Source organism: Heliangelus exortis, chromosome 7 (assembly GCF_036169615.1).
Source record: "Heliangelus exortis chromosome 7, bHelExo1.hap1, whole genome shotgun sequence".
In the NCBI taxonomy this organism is placed as follows: Eukaryota; Metazoa; Chordata; class Aves; order Apodiformes; family Trochilidae; genus Heliangelus; species Heliangelus exortis.
The window spans coordinates 13,244,588-13,261,003 of record NC_092428.1 but is presented as its reverse complement, the minus strand read 5'-3'; the positions used below and the strand labels follow the sequence as shown (position 1 = coordinate 13,261,003).

General features: G+C 38.5%; 1 protein-coding gene across 3 annotated transcripts in view; it reads left to right on the top strand.

Annotated features, from left to right (window-relative positions):
- PCDH15 (protocadherin related 15) overlaps window positions 1-16,416 on the top strand; it is a 344,988-nt gene that overhangs the window by 97,781 nt on the left and 230,791 nt on the right. For all 3 annotated transcript variants that reach the window (XM_071748909.1, XM_071748908.1, XM_071748907.1), the window contains 2 exons: window positions 10,688-10,848; window positions 14,918-15,073. In XM_071748909.1, the coding sequence (XP_071605010.1) occupies window positions 10,688-10,848; window positions 14,918-15,073 (317 nt within the window). The remainder of the gene's footprint in view (window positions 1-10,687; window positions 10,849-14,917; window positions 15,074-16,416) is intronic.

Here is a 16,416-nt window from a genome sequence, read left to right as displayed (position 1 = left end):
GGAAAACATGGTTTTAATTGCTCTGCCTTTTTTGTTGGGCAGAATGGGGAGCACTGAGAAAATCCAGGTTTGCTGGCAATGCTCTTTTTTTTTTTTTTTTTTTTTTTTCCTTCTCAGGATACTTGCCTGCAGAAAGTCATATGAGCACAGAGAGGATGTATAACCATCAGCAGGCTGTGCTTTTTTGTCTTATTTATGAGAAAACAGATGTATGTGGTTATTACAGTGCATAGTATACACCTAGGAATTATTAAAAAAATACATGCAGAAATGCACAAGCAATATTTAGGTAGGCCTTTTATAATTTTAATAATTCAGCTTTAGAGCAGATTGTTTGGGTTTCCTGCTGCTTCTATCAGAAGGGCTTGCAAACAGGCTCTAGGATGGCTCCAAATTAAGATAAAATCATTCAAGTCATTTAATTCACACTTTCAGTGGCCATTACCTGGTCATGGTGTTCCCAAATAAATGCTTGGTCTGTTTAATTATTTAGAAGTCTTTGAGTGTTTAAAATACAAATCAGACCTTTCCAAATAGAAAACCATTAAACAGCAATGTTGGTTTGCATGAGTAATGACTAAAAGAATTAGAAAGCAGGCAAGATTTTTAAAAAATCTATTTTTAATATATATTTGTGATCTGACACACTCTGAAATTAGCCCAAGAATGCTAAACCAGCTACCTGAATATACAATTGTTCCTTGTGGAAATTACATGAATGAAGAGCTGCCCTGTACTCCATCTCTGCAAGCTGCATGCTGAAATACTCCTTTTGATAAAAAAGTTTGCATTGGAATTTCATTGGTCAAAGACACACATTTCCTGTGCACATGCCTTTCTCCTTTTTATCACTTTTGCTTGCCTGTATTTAGAGCTCAAATTTCACCCTATTTGCACAATATCAGAGATGTATTTTAGGTTAATTTCAAAACAGAGATTTCTATTTTGAGAGGAAAGCCTAGCCAAGGCTTTTCAAAAATCTGTAATTACAAGTAAATAATTTTTCTAGGATCAGAATAGAAATTAGATTTTTTTTATTTTCTATTTTCTGTAAAATTAAAATAGAATAATTGTATGCTTTCAGAAAAAATATAAATGGGACAGAGCAACCAGGCCCCTCCAAATCACATGCATCTTGTGGATAAAGCAGCTGACGCCCATGTCAAGGAGGGGAAGCCAGAGGACCTTTTCTTTACATGCATCTTCCAATATCCTGACCCTTATCTGTAGGGAAAGAGCCAGTAAACTCTTAATTGCTTCAATTAGAGCAATGGCTGCTTTCCCCTAATTTGGCTACTGGGATTTACAGGTTCTCCTGTTTGGCAGGAGGAACCTACAAGCCTGAAGAGCCCTGGCTACAGCCCTTCTTAATGATCACCCTGCTTCAGAGCTCAGAGGCTGTGGGCTCACCCTGGAGATCCCCCATTCTCCAGGGGGAATTTTTGGATCATTTTTGTCATTTGAGCTGGTCCAAGGTGACATTAACAAGTGTCAGCTCAGACTGTTCTTTGTCCTTGTTGCATGTAGACACCAAGAGCCTGGTTGTCTGTTCCCTGCAACAAGAAAGTAGACTGATCTTTGATCAGCTTATGACCTGTTTGTATCACAGCAGCATTTGTCAACCCTGACAGATAATATTACCAGAAACTTTAAAACAGTGTTATCAAAAAAATTATCAGTTTTCAGCAGAAGTAGTTTTTGAAGTTGCAGTTTTTTCAGCCTAAATGTGCAACTTTCTCTCTAGTTTTAAGGACTGGTCAGTGTAAGCTGTAAGCGTTGCTGGTTTTAGTTTCTGATTTTAAAATATGGTGCATCACACTCTGTAGGACAGGTTGCAGGTATCATTTGAGTCTGTACAAAGAGAAAGAACCTGGTAACTTGAGGAAAGGTTTAGGAGGAGAAAGTCCAAAGTTGCTTGGCTCACAGAAGGGTCTTCTTGTTCCTCCTGTAATGTTTCAGTGGAAGAAGGTCACTACCAGACTGTTCTTTATGCAGATGTGTAGTGAGCAGAAAAGGGGAAATGTTTTCAAACTTGAAGAGGGGAGATTTAGGTTAGACATTAGGAAGAATGTCTTTTCCTGTGAAGGTGGTGAGATGCTGGAACAGGTTGCCCAAGGAAGGCAACCTGTCTGCCCCCTGCAACAGGCTGCCCCCTGTCTGCAGGTGTTCCAGGCCAGGCTGGATGGGGCCTTGAGCAACCTGATCTAGTGTGAGGTGTCCTTGCCCATGCCCATGATCTTTAAGGTTCCTTCCAAGGTTCCAATCCATGACTCTCTTTTTTGCCTATATAAGCCTTTGGACAAGGGAGCCAAGAAGCATGTGGAGGAGGGGGCTCTAAGTCACTTTGAGATCTAGATCTGTCCTGAGCACTGCCTATTGGTCTCTGCTGCAACGATGACACCAGGATAGATGGGGCTTTGGTCTGATCTTATACAGATGCTTGCATATGCAATTTTAGATATTTATATATTGTGTATATGAATATGGTGAAGTATAACTGAAATTTTTTCATCTTAAAAACAATTTTTTGTAAATTATCCTTTATAAGTGTTGGATTTTTATTAGCTGTTCAGTGTAAGCCTTTAGACTTGTTTTGAAGAGAATAATTGTTTGCCTTCTGTATCATTCATGCCTAGAATGGGCTCAAAAGGGTTCACACCTCTTAAGGAAAAAAAAAATTTTTCCAGGAGAAGTTTTTTAAGACTGAAATAGAAAAAAATGATCCCGTCAGGGAAAGACATTTGGTTGTGTCACCTGCAGACATGTTTTGCTTTGCCTCTTGCAATGCAGACTGTCAGACATCAAGGAAGGGACTTTGCAGACCCTGGTGTCTGTATGACAAGGGTGTCTCTATGACATAAAGACATTCTTATGATCCCATGTTGCAAATATGCAGCAGGGAAAAAAGTCTTTTCCAATGGCTTTAGAGGCTCTGTTCATTGATGTTGGCTCCTGACCCCAGGGCTGAATGAAAGGAATGGCAAAATGTGAGAAGCAGAAATCTTTGGTGGGAGGGGGGATGATGGAGGTGTGCTGCTATCAGTGATGTGGGCAGACACAGCAAAGTGCTCCTTGTAAGCTGGGCACAGACACAAAAATGAAGTGTTGGAAAGGTCTCGTGTCTTCCTCATGTCTTCAAGGTCCTTCTGCAAGAGCCTTGCTTTAAGGTCTCATAAATATGTCTACTGCAGGATGGGTAGGAAGCAGCCTGTGTAGCCAAGGCTCCAATACTCTGGGGAGGGAGCTATGCCTCTTTCCAACTTACTTAAATTGCTGCCATAATAACTTGGAGTAGAACCTTGGATTTTGCCCTGTGTACTCTGTTGCACTATGGTGGAGGAACACAGTCTGTTGAGATCTGACAAATAGAGTTGATTTTTCAGTAGAAGTACTGGGATCTGCTGAGGCATGGATAAATAAAATAACAGTATGTTAAAAATCAACAAACTGGAGCTTGTCCTTGGACCCTGGTATGTCTTACCTACTTCATTTAGGTTTTTCAGCACAAAGAGGCTTTCTGTCAGAAGCACTAGCAGAAAAAGAATACAAGAGCAATGTCAGTGGCCTCACTGGGATGGGGTCTGGTAGTGACCTTCTTCCACTGAAACATTACAGGAGGAACAAGAAGACCCTTCTGTGAGCCAAGCAATTATCTTGCTGCTGGAAACCTGAGTGTTGGCAGGGGGTAAAAAGGCTGTTTTTTAAAAAAGATTTATCATTACCTATTTTCACCTGCTTTAGTATTCATTGTTTTCAGTTTTTTCTCTTAACTATGCAAGGAAGGATAGGGTCTTTTTTCAGTCTGAGATGCTCCTTTGCTATCATAATTTTACAGGCTGGAGCTTTGTGCAGAATAATTGCTTGCAACTTGTAAACTTTGCTCAGCCACAGCCATGGCCTCTATAGTCCTCAGTGATGTTTGTGTTAGAACAGCATAGTTTTTACGGCTTAAATTATTCTTCCCTGTATCTCTGGTTTGTCCTCTGGGATTTTAAAATGTCTGCTCTTCTCAGTGCTGCAATGTGGCCCAAACTCCTTGCTTCACTGCTTCTTCTTTGCTTTCTGCTTTTTCCTGAGCATTCATCTCTGTCTTTCCACAGGTACTCTATTTGTTCGCTTCCCCCTCTTAAGGGGAAGGAGGGGTGAACAAAAACATTAATCTAGTTTTATACGTCTAGGAAGGCAAGTACTGAATATTTAGTGAATTTAGTAGTTAGCATTTAACTGTCATGCTTTTACGTTGTGGATTTTTTTTCATCCTTATTTGTTACATTTTGATGTTGAGTGTAAATGTTGTGTGTCACTTTTTTCAAAGTCACTTAAGTCACATGTGTGAAGTGCTGAGGTGCTTTTTCTGTGGCTTTGTGGTACTCTGGCCCCATGTTTGTGAATCTGGAGGGAAGACAGAGAGAAAGGACCGTGGCTCCCAGTGTCCTGCAGGGCAGGAATCTGTATGCTCTGAATGGTGATTCCAATGCTTCTGGAATCAGCTGGGAGCTGCCTCTGAGACATCTTCCATCATCCTGCTGCATTGTTTCAGCCTGGAGGAGTCTTTAATGCTGGGTCTCCATCTTCATGCTGACTGGGAAGCACTGAACCAATAAATTGAATCTCCTTGGTTTACAGTATACCCAAAGTGGTAGTGTTCAATGTCTAAGAACAGAAAGCATTTCTCCCATGGAACATAGATAAGGTCCATGTGCGAGAAATACAAATAGAAGCCTCAAATCTGAATTTGTCAAACTCTTGGGTTGGTCAAAATAATGGAATCGTTTTGTTTTAGCTATGTCCTGTAACATGCAGAGCTGGATGGGATGAGACAGTCCAAGACAGTGGGAAAACAATCTTAACCTTGGAAAGTCCTCCACTGATGGTGGGAGGATAGTGAATAAAAAATACGTGATCCAGTAGGTGGCTTTGTAGAATTATTCTATTTCTGTGTGTGAAGCTGCAGCACTAGTCTAGGTATGTTCATTATAACGTTGATAATTTACTTCTAAAATGCAATAACATTTTCATTCTCCATTGACTTCTAATTTATTGCTATTTAATCCATTCTATGCTACAGACTTATTTTCAAATGTAGAAAAATAAGCTTATGATCCAGGTTTAACTATGAAAGCTCTACGGAATATCAAGAAAAGCAACTGCTATTTCAACTGATCCATCTAATGCCTTTCTATAAGAAAATAATCCCCATTTTCAAATTGCTTTACCATTGATGGCAGGCAGAGTAAATCAGTGCAGAAATAGTGTTTTTTAATGCGTATTTGCTTGTCTGAAGGAAACCTGGTGTATTTTTACACTGTGTAGATTTGTAAACAAAGGAGAAGCTGTTGGGTGTGTGCAGGTGGAACTCTGGTTCTGCAGCACATTCTTAATGGTCCTGAGGTGGGAATGGCTCAGGGAGACTTTCCTGAATCTCTTAGCTCCTTCTGCCAGCTTTGTTTTCTTCAACTTGTCCAACAGAAGATACAAGTGTTGCAACAGAAGTGCAGAAGTGTTCACCCTTTGGCAGAAGGTTTTTCACCAATTGATCTTTCTGACACGGGGTTTTCCAGCTCCAGTGAATGTCCCTACCTGGACTTCAGCCCAGCTACTGCTCATCATCACCACCACCAAGTCTGAGCGTGCCAGCCTGCTGTTGGCAGTGCTAACTTCAGTGGCTCTTTAGAAAGTAGGATTTCCTCTTTTCTTTAGGCTCCCTGTCCTCATTGTCCTTGCTTGCTTGATTTTAATTTTTTAAACACTAGGTGTGAAAAGATCCCACTACTTTAGAGTTCAGAAGTAATGAGTCTCCTTCCATCTATTGACAGCTATTGGTACTTGTCCTATTTCAGGTCAAAGAATTGGTGTATGCATATGAATATATATTTATTCCTTTTAAGTAACAATTTCTCTTTTTACTTGTCTTTTGGAAATCTGTGTCCTTTCCCATAAGTGAACAGGTCATGAAACCAGATGGGTACCATGTGTAATTCTCCCAGGCTAAGTACCACTGGCTGAAAAATTCATAGTTGGTGTTCTAGGGTAGGAAACCCCATGTATGTGTACTGTAAATTTACTGATGTGGTATTTGGACTTGATTAATTTGGTGATTTTGTACAGCACGCAGCTGAAGTAGCTGCTGATGTTGTTTGGCAATATCAGAGGTTAATCAAGCTGTTTCAGGTGGCTTTAGCTTTTTGTCAGCTCAGAAAGTAAGAATAACAAGTTTTAGACTCTTTTCAAAGGAAGGAAAAGTACATTTGGATGATTAAGACTTTGAGGGACAGTTATACTTCTGTCTTAGTTTCAAATATGCTTCAGGCTTTTGGCTTCACCCCCACAGCTTGTGAGTGCTCAGGTTCTTCTAGGATCTCATATTTCTGCTCTGAAATGGCTGAAGCTGAACAAGTCCCATCCAACACTAAGCATGTGGAAGGCTATGCACTGCTGGTGTGTACAAGAGCATTGTTGAGGTTAAAGTCTGTCCAGTTTGGATGTTGTATTTCTTCAGAAATACAGCTCATTTGGTCGCAGTTAGGTTGGCCTCTTCAATGTCACTGAGAATGATCATCCCTGATGCATGAAGCCCTCATCCCACTCTCAGGGGTGAAGCTGAGCTGATGCCCATTGTACCTCTCTGGTAGCACCAGAGGGGAAGTAGAACATGCTTCACCTGCATGAGCTTGGCAATTGCAGAAAGAAAAGCCCCATTCCTGTCTCTCTTAGCTTCTCAGTTACTCAAGTAGGAAGAACATGATGCTTTCCTCCAGCTGTGAGTTTCATTTTTAAATTTGAGATATTTTTGGTGGAAGTAAACAACCCCCTTGTTTTGTAATCCTTGTATTTTGGCAACTGATGCGAATGCCTGTCAACTCCTAAATATGAAGTGTTGTGGGTTTCCTTCTGCTAAAATCTCATTTTCTGATTCATGTGCCAGCATAAGTGTTATTCCCAGAGCAGTCGTAATTCACTGACTCCTGAAAAAAGGGCTTTGTTGAAACATTCAACTAAATCCCAAGGTGTGTTAAATCATTTATTGAGTCCTTACTGAGCACTGAGGGTCTATGGCCTTTAGCAGAGCATAAACTGCAAATTCTGTATTTTATTCCTTTTGCACCTGAGTAGATGATAATGACCTTTCCATAGAAAGATCAACTTCTGTGGAGACTGATTTATGAAAAACTCTTCCCTATTATTTCAGTCTAATGAAGATTTTTTGCTCCTAGATGCCTCTCAAAGGATTGCACTACTGTAGAGCTCTTCTTATGATTACAGGACCATGTAATATTTATTTGTTTGTTTTATTTTGTAGCTACTTGTTGAATAATTCCCAACAAGCTCATCTGAGTAAATGTCATTACTATCGGAAAAATAATATTACACCTGAAAACAAGAGATCTCTCTTCTCCTGTGCAGTCTGTTGGTTTCTGTCTTTAATGGTTTGTTTTGTTTTTGGCAAATAATTTGCTTTACTTTGATTCCTTGAGGCTTGTGCTCTACTTATCCCTTGAAAGTCTGTATAGTGTTTCCACAAGACATCTTGGTGATCGACAGGCAGTACAGAAGGTGGAAAAGCTGCCAAATCTTGGTCTCCACACAAGATGAAAAGCTGTTCTTAAAATCTACTTGTGTTATTGCAATCTAACTTTCACATAATTTTTTTTTTTTTTTAAGTAGCCAGGGAAAAAATCGCCAATTATAGTCTCTGGTGTCCTTTTCAAGGGCTTGTGCACACAGGACTTAAGTGCCAGGAACAATGCTGAAATGCTATTGAATGTTTGGGTGTTTGAGTGTAACTTCCCAGAAATAGGGTACAAGAAACATGCATCTGCATGGATCATTTCTGTCCTCACTGTGAGTGTTAATGTCCTCTTCAGGTGCCCTACTAAGCTGTCATCATTCCCAGTAACATAAAATTGAACTTGCACTATAATGAAGAAGAAATATAACTTTTAGAACTTAAAATACTTTAGATAAATACTTTAGAATACTTTAGGTAAAATACTCCAGTCCTGTTAAAACAATCTTTGACCTTGCTTATGCAAAAAATTATGAAAGCAAATTCTCTAAAGTTAATGTCGTAGTGTGCTACAAATATACAGGGATGTGTTTTCTTTTGTGCTCTTACCTATGGAGAGTTAATGCACAAACCATTAATGCTCTCACATTGAACCTCATGTATTCAGATTTATTGGTAGTAGATTAACTCCCTGGCATTTTAAACCAAGGGCACAGGAAGTATGTAAGGAAAAAAATGATAGATATCTTAAGGGGCATAAAATGAACCCATAATGTCAGATGCTTTGTAAATTACAAGAATAATACTTTAAAAATGGCTATTAAAAGGCTTATTTTCAAACTGCTGTATCTTGAAGAGGAGTACGAGTGCCTCATGAATGTGTGAAGAAAAAACAGTCCCTTTTTTATGAACAAAAATAGTTGCTGTATCAAAACAAACCAAATAGAAGTGCTTCGTTAAATCAAGTAGATGGCTATTGTAAAGTGCAGCAGAGGAAAGTCAAATGAAACACAGAACTCAAAGCAGTGAGGTCAGTTAAGTGGCAGTGTTACACTAGAAATTGTGTTAAATTCATCAAAGCTTTAAGTTGATTAGATATTTTTAAAAGTATATAATTGCAATCATTTATTCTCATGTTCATTAAAAATTAAAGCTGTTTGAGTTCTTTAGCTCTTATAGAAGGCTGAGTTTAGCAGAAGTCAGTTTTCTAGACTCTAGGCAAGAGAATATGAAGCCTGCTTGGACAAAGAGCAACAAACTGTTGTGTATTAAGCCTAAACTGAACCAAGTAGTAAAATATTTGGTGTATGCAACCACAAGGGCACTGTTAGAACTACTGATGACTTGTTTTGCAGCACCTTCCTCTAGTTATTTAGATGTTGCTGTCTAAAATTATACTTCTTCTTTTTGCAATCCTTAACGTGTTGGAAATATGGCCCATGTAGCTCACCACTTTCAAATGCCCTCTGTGCTGTGAGGAATATATGTGTCCTTTGTAATATGTATTTGTTCCTCTAAACAGGAAGACTGGAAAAAACTTCTAACAACTGGAGCCATTGGGGTGGTTGTGGTGTTTGTTTTCTTGGGTGTTTTTTTCAGGGAGACTTTTTCTTGGGGCATCTTTTGTTCAGATGACTTCAAGCTTGGATTGCCTGACTTTGCGACATTGTTGAGGCACAATAATGAGATAAATACACAGGAGCTGGTATTTGATAGTATAGGAGCTGATTTTATAGTTTTTTGAGAAATTGGTGACTAGACCTGAAGACTTTGAACTGTTACAGGATTGGTAATCAGCTTGTTTGTCCTGGTGAAATCCTTTTGACATTAAAAGTAGTGGTGGTCCCCCAAAAGCGATATGCTAGTTCAGGCAGCTCGGTCAGAGTGTAACAGTACAGGTGGTATCGAAGACAAGAAACTATGCTGACAGCCAGAAAACACATGGGTAGCATCTGTATTTCTCAGGTTGCTGAAAGGGTAATGCTCCTCTAATGTGAAACTATTCCCTGGTGCAAAGCTATGGGTGTTTGGCAGGATTTTTTCCCATCATGTCTACTGTGTTTTAAAAAGTAGTTTCCAAAAAAATGGTTGAAAAAGCCTTACTGTGGTGTTTTCCTGAGTAGAACTGCAAACCATTTGGTTGTTTGCTTCAGAAAAAACATCAACCCAACTCTCAACCTCCTCCCCCCCCCCAGATGCATGTGTTTATACAGAATTGCTGTTGTTATAAATTAAAGGTGTAAAGAAACTTTGCACTTGAGAATAAATTATTTGACCCCTTAATACAAGGGGTTAGTGACAAATAATTTAGTTGTTCTGCAGCTACTGATGTTCGCAGATTTTCTTCATAACAGTTGATGATGAACAACAAAGATAATTTCTTTTAATATTTCAGTGTGAAGAAAACTGGGTAGTATTAATTTTTCAGGAAAATGAAATCTTGAAGTTTTTATAAATACAGTGCATGCAAATCTGAGGCACCAGAGTGTAACGTTTAGGGTAGTTAGTAATGCTTGACATTTGGAAAGCAAATTGGAGTGTTTTACACAGGAAATTATACCATGGGTACTCTGAACTGACTAATAGAGTTGTTAAGCAAGGCTTTTAAATCACAGGATAGGACAAGAAAACAAAAAAAACATGTTATATATGTTGAATAGATAGCTGGTCCTAGTGAAGTGCTACCTGTGTCTAGGTAGACATGATTTTAATGTCTTTATGCTGCAATTCATAGAAACTCAAGGTATAAACCCCTTTTCCTGGAGAGCTTTATGTAACTGTTGTTTTTCCCCCCTCACCTTGATGTGCCATTCTTGCTGTAGAAAATTCATTCTGGTTTTGGTTGTTATTTCAGAGCTTTCATTTGTTTGAGGTGGATTGAGTGATGATGGCTCAGTGGAGAAAAAAATCATAATGTTAAATAAATAGCTCTGCAGGATGGATCTAATCATCAGCTTAAATTACTGTGTGTTGCAAGTACTTCTATGTGAAATAGCTTCAGTGTCAGAGGCGGTTTTTCACTACAGATAATAAGGTCCAGACTTATTAAATGTCACTCAAAATATAAAATATCAGAAACCTTTGCTGGAAAACAATATTTTTAGTGTTGCTGTTGTTCCAAAAATGCATAGAAATGTGGAGGCACATACAAAGTTTTCCTTGTGTTTCTTCTTTTTGCAGGCACTATCCTAGTTGACAATATGCTGATCAAAGGGACAGCAGGAGGGCCAGATCCCACCATTGAACTCTCCTTAAAGGACAACGTGGATTACTGGGTAATCCTGGATCCTATCAGCCAGCGGTTGTACCTCAATAGCACTGGCCGAATTCTGGACAGAGATGTAAGTTTGGGTGTTGCTTTTTATTTTTACCCCCTAGACATTAATTTCTAAATGTTGAGACAGTAAACACCAGACCTGAAGAATTAATTTTGTTCATTATTACAGCTTAGCGAGACCATGGAAAGACTTGACTGTGTGTACAATTGTTACGCGTAGATGAACACAACAATAAAGATCAAAAAAATAGATTTATGGATTGGCAGAAATATATATTCAGCTAAAATTGACTTATTTACTGAATTAAAACCATTATTATTCTGGCCTGCTGCTTTTGTCTGGAAGAAGTGCTCACCTCATGTCCCATAGCACTTATTAAAAGCTTGCTCTAACTGTGTACATTGACTTATGAGATGTGAGAGAGGGCAAAGGAATTGTGAATACCATGGTTCACTTACAAAGCCACATCAGGCTTTGATTCAAATGAGAATAGGCTTATTTAGATTCTTTTTTCAAAACAGTATAAGATTTCTGTGGTACACTAGTTTCTAATAGCATTAAAGAAATATTATCAGGTAAAGTTTGATTTTTTTAAGAAAAAAAGGATTATAAGCAAAAGTGTTCCCATCCATGATGATTTTGTTGAAGAAAAACAGCTTAAAAATAGAGACATTTTTTCACAATGCATTTCATCAGAATGTAAAAGCAAACTGACTCAAAAGTGGCAATAATCAACATGGAAAGAGATAAGGCATTTGCCCTGCAGTGCATGAGGTTTGTTTTGTATGAGCTTGATTGATTAATTTGTCTTCTCCATGTGTTTTGAGATACATCACTAAGTACCAGAAACAACATGCAAATTTTCCCTAATTTCCATTTTCCATTTAAAGCGGCTCATTGAATTCGAGGCTTCTTAATTTAGTTGGAATTCCCAAACTGTTTTCATATGTGAAGCAGAGGTGTGCAGCAGAAAGCACAACGAGTGATGGTGCTGAAAGACTTCACTGTTCAGCAGCAGAGCGAGCGTTTCCTCCAGTGCCAGAGGGCTGGAACACGTTTGGCTTTTCAGTTTTATTTCAAGGCCGTGCAAAAAATCAGAGCCTCTAATAGAGGAGGTGAGCATTAAGAATCACTCTTGGAAATGTGGGGTCAATTCTTCAGGCCACACAAGTCTTTATATCCAGTATGGCACTGGGAAGCAAAATTATTTCTTATTAGATAAGTGTGAATTAGGTTTTTTTATTCCCTTTTTAGTGACACTTGACAGGAATATTCATCTGAGCTGCTTTATGGGACTTTATGCCAGAGGAGGTTTAGGTTGGATGTGTAGGAAGCACTTCCTCTCAGCAAGGGTGATCAGGAATTGGAATGGACTGCCCAGGGAAGTGGTGGAGTCATCATCCTTGGAGGTGTTTAAAGAAAGACTGATTGTGGTACTTGGTGCCATGATCTGGCCAATAGAGTGGTGTTAGGACACAGGCTGCACTTGATGATCTAAAAGGTCCTTTCCAGCCTCATTGATTCTGTGATTCTGTGTAATCTATCTAGATGCTTTACCAAAACAACCTTATCAAAATATTTGATTTCCAATATTAGCAACAGGTCTCACTAAAATCACAAATACTTTACACTGTTATGAACACACATGGACACCTTACAGTAATGTTCTCTGCAAGAAGTAGACACAAGTCACTAGGAAACAAGTGGGGGATCTGCATTTTCTCATTTTCTTAATTATCTCTAGATAATATTGATTTTTTTACACTAGTATTTCAGGGGTTATTTCCTCATTTTTTTACTGTGAAATATAATACTTCTTATCCCTATTACTGTAGTGCAGGGTAAAATTATTCATCCTGGTTTATTTAAGTTTATTGAGATATGAAAAGAAAATCTGAAGTTTAAAGTAATGATATTTTCAGTGTGAGTCCCATTGTAGCTGTATTCTCTGCTCTCAGTGAACTGCGTATGAAGCCAACGAAAATGAAAGCAACCTGCAAAAACCCCACTAACTGATTGAAAATGTGACATTTATCACAGAACCACAGAATGTTTAGGTTGGAGGCCTCCGAGATCATCCAGTACAACCTTTGACCAATATCGTAAGTTAACTACTAAACCATGTCCTCAAGGACCAGGCCCAGACGCCTTTTAAATCTCTCCAGGGATGGTGATTCCACCACTGTCCTGGGCCATTCCAATGCCTGACAACCCTCTCAGTGAAAAAATGTTTCCTGACATCCAGACTAAACCTTCCTTGAGGCAGTTGAAGAGAGCAATAAGGTCTCCCACCTCCTCTTCTCCAGACTGAACACCCCCAGCTCCCTCAGCCTCTCCTCACAGGACTTGTGCACCAGGCCCTTCAGGAGCTTTGTTGCCCTTCTCTGGACACTCTCCAGCACTTCTGTGTCCTTCTTATAGTGAGGTGCCCAGAACTGAACACAGCACTCAAGATGTGGCCTCACCAGAGCTTAGTACAGAGGAATGATCACCTCCCTGTTATTAACTACTCCCATTTTTCTCTCCAATGTGGCTACTTGTCAACTCTTTGCTGATTCAGTTAGACTGGTGGTTCTGTTTTATTACTTTTCTCAAAAGAAAAACTTATTAGAGTCCATTGATTGATTTTAGTAAGATTTGACAGTATGTTTTCCAAACAAAATCAGATAAAAAGAAAATTCCAGACTTTTATTCCAAATCTTTTAATACTTAGGAAGGGTAAATAGTGATAAATCAGAATTGAAGGTGAAAGGATTTGATAAAAGATATTAGGATTATAGTGCTAGAGGTTCAATTTAAGTTACAGATGATATGTGGTATGATCCTAACCTGTGTTAGAAGTAGAACCACATCATAGCTGGCTGCAGATTTTTACAGCTAGGAGAAAAGACTTTTAACTAAAAGCTCATGCTATACTTCAGCACAGAGAAAGTTGAAGGTAAATGTGTAGGGAAGAACAGATATTTCATGTAAGATCTCAACACCACCATAATACCCCCTTCTTTCCCCAAGTTTCCTGACTCCTCAAGAACTGATTAGAGCCAAAGTCTGAAGGGTAAATAAAGCCATATGTTTCTAAAATCTGTTATAACAAAAATGAAAAAAAATTGTAGTGTTTGGAATGAGTGAAAGCATAATATAATTATGGTATAATTGTAAGACTGAGAATTTCAATACAAAAACCTGTTTGTGTTCACTGTACAGAATAGGCATAGGCATCTTTACATCACGTTTTTTCACTTGTTTAATTTCTTTAAGAATTTGAGGTTAATAATTAAAGAGTTTTTTCATTTTGACCCTTACCATGCTTGCTCACTCACTGCTGAGTGTTAGAAAATTAAAATGGGTTTGCTGTCAATATTTTACATGCCAGAGAGTTGCTTGCTTCACAAGCTTCCCACTTGCTGTGGTGGGAACACTGTTAATAGAAGTCATGCCAGAATCCTGTATTTCCAAAGCAGTTCCTCTGGACTTCCATTTAAGCCAAAGGGGCCCTTTCCTTTATTTTTTTAGAAAATATGTTATTAACTCAAGTAAATAGTAGTAGCCTTTTCAGCATGCATTTCATGAAGTTTGGGAGTTACTTTTCTTTGAATATTACGATGTTCACTGGACTAACAACAGGACTCTTAAGACTTTTTAAATCTATCCTTAAAAGTAACCAAGTTGTTTCTAAATTACTTGTTAAATGTGTTACCATATTGCATTTATTTCTGACTTGACTTTTCAATTCTAATATAAATAAAACAAAACTTGAAATGTGTGATATTTTCTAAGTATCTTTCACTAATCAGAAAAGGCTTCGAAGTTTTGTTGGTTTTTTTTTTGTTGTTGCTGTTCCCAAGTGAAGTGTGAAGTGCTGGTAGGTCTGGGGATTTTTATTCCTGTGTTAGTCCATTCAGCTGTCAAATCTCAGTCTGCAAAATGCAGGTTTGAGGCATGTAGGTATACTGATAATATTTCCATGTGGATTGTAGTCAGGACACTCTCAGAACAGTCTTTTTATTCCAGACACAGATTGTTAAATGTAAAGCGGACAGGCCAATGGTCTATAAGTGAACCTTAGCAACGTCAACATCAGTGGAAAATTTAACTGTTAGCTCAGATTTTGACTGGGGATTTTCTCTTACAGCCACCCATGTCCATTCAGTCCATTGTGGTGCAAGTCCAGTGTGTGAACAAAAAGGTTGGCACCGTTATCAACCACGAGGTGCGGATTGTGGTGAGAGACAGGAACGATAACTCCCCACAGTTCCAGCAGCAGCAATACTACGTGGCAGTGAATGAGGTCAGAACCCCCTTCCTTTTTAACTCTCTTGTGCACTCTCATTGCTAAATGCTTTCAGTTCTTCCCCTTCTCATCTGAAAACTTGGTAAATGCAGTTGTTTTACTCTGGAGAAACAACACAGGCAGTATACCTAAGTTATTAGCTTGTTATAAGTTTTCTTTTTCTTAATGAGCAAGAAGACAAGCATACTCTTCATCAGGATTCTTGGAGTATTGCAAAAGGACACAGAATCTTAAGCTGCTTCTCAATAGCCTTAATGTCTGTTAGATTTACAAAATTTTTTACTGCATTATGCAATTATATCGACAAATCTGGAAGTAGAACAAAGATATTTATGAAAACAAATGTAAAAATATTGAAAGCTTGGCAAAAAGAAGTTGTGCTTTATCACTGTTTCTCTTTATTAAATGATGTATATGAATGGAGTTCTTTTGGTATATGTTTTTATCATAGAATCATAGAAAGTTAGGAGTTGGAATGGACCTCGAGATATCATCTATTCCAGCCCCCCTGCCAGAGCAGGGTCACCTGTAGCAGGTCACACATGAATGTGTCCAGGTGGGTTTTGAATGTCTCCAGAGAAGGAGACACAACAACCTCCTTGGAGAGGTGCCAGTGCTCTGTCACCCTCACAGTGAAAAAAATCCTTCCTTATATTAATACAGAACCACCTGTGCTCCAGTTTATAGCTGTTGCCCCTTGTCCTATTGTTAGTGACCCCTGAGAAAAGCCTGGCTCCTCTTCTCCTGGAACTTGCCCCTTACATATTTATAAACATTAATGTTTATATTCTCTTCTTCTCCTCATTCTCCTCTTCTCCAAGCTGAAGAGACCCAGCTCCCTCAGTTGTTCCTCATAAAGGAGATGTTTCACTCCCTTAATCATCTTGGTAATTGGTATTTTATGAAATTGGACTTCTTCATGTTATTTGAAGAAAGAAAACATTTCTTTCTTGAGCTGGCACAACTTCATTTCACTTTACAGTTTTTTAGTCTGCTAGGGACTGAATAATCTTCTTGATAACCAGTACATGGGATCTTTGTTTTCAGTTAGTATTCTGGGGCTTTATGATAAAAAGTGGAAATGGGAATTTACATGTAGGAGGCAGAATGTCTAGACTGAAACTAAGAGAGAATGGAGAGATGAGTCAGTCTGCAGGTAAAGATTGCAAGAGTTACCGTTGCATTTAAAAAAAAAAAAAAGCTGTTTAATATGCCCTGTGCATTGTGTCCCTGGTAAGGTTTGAATTTGAGTGATTTTTCTTTTTTTCTGTGAAAGACTGTAAATGCTTTAATGGTGTTTAATTTTAGTAAAATTGATTTGCTGTTTCAGAAAACTTAGC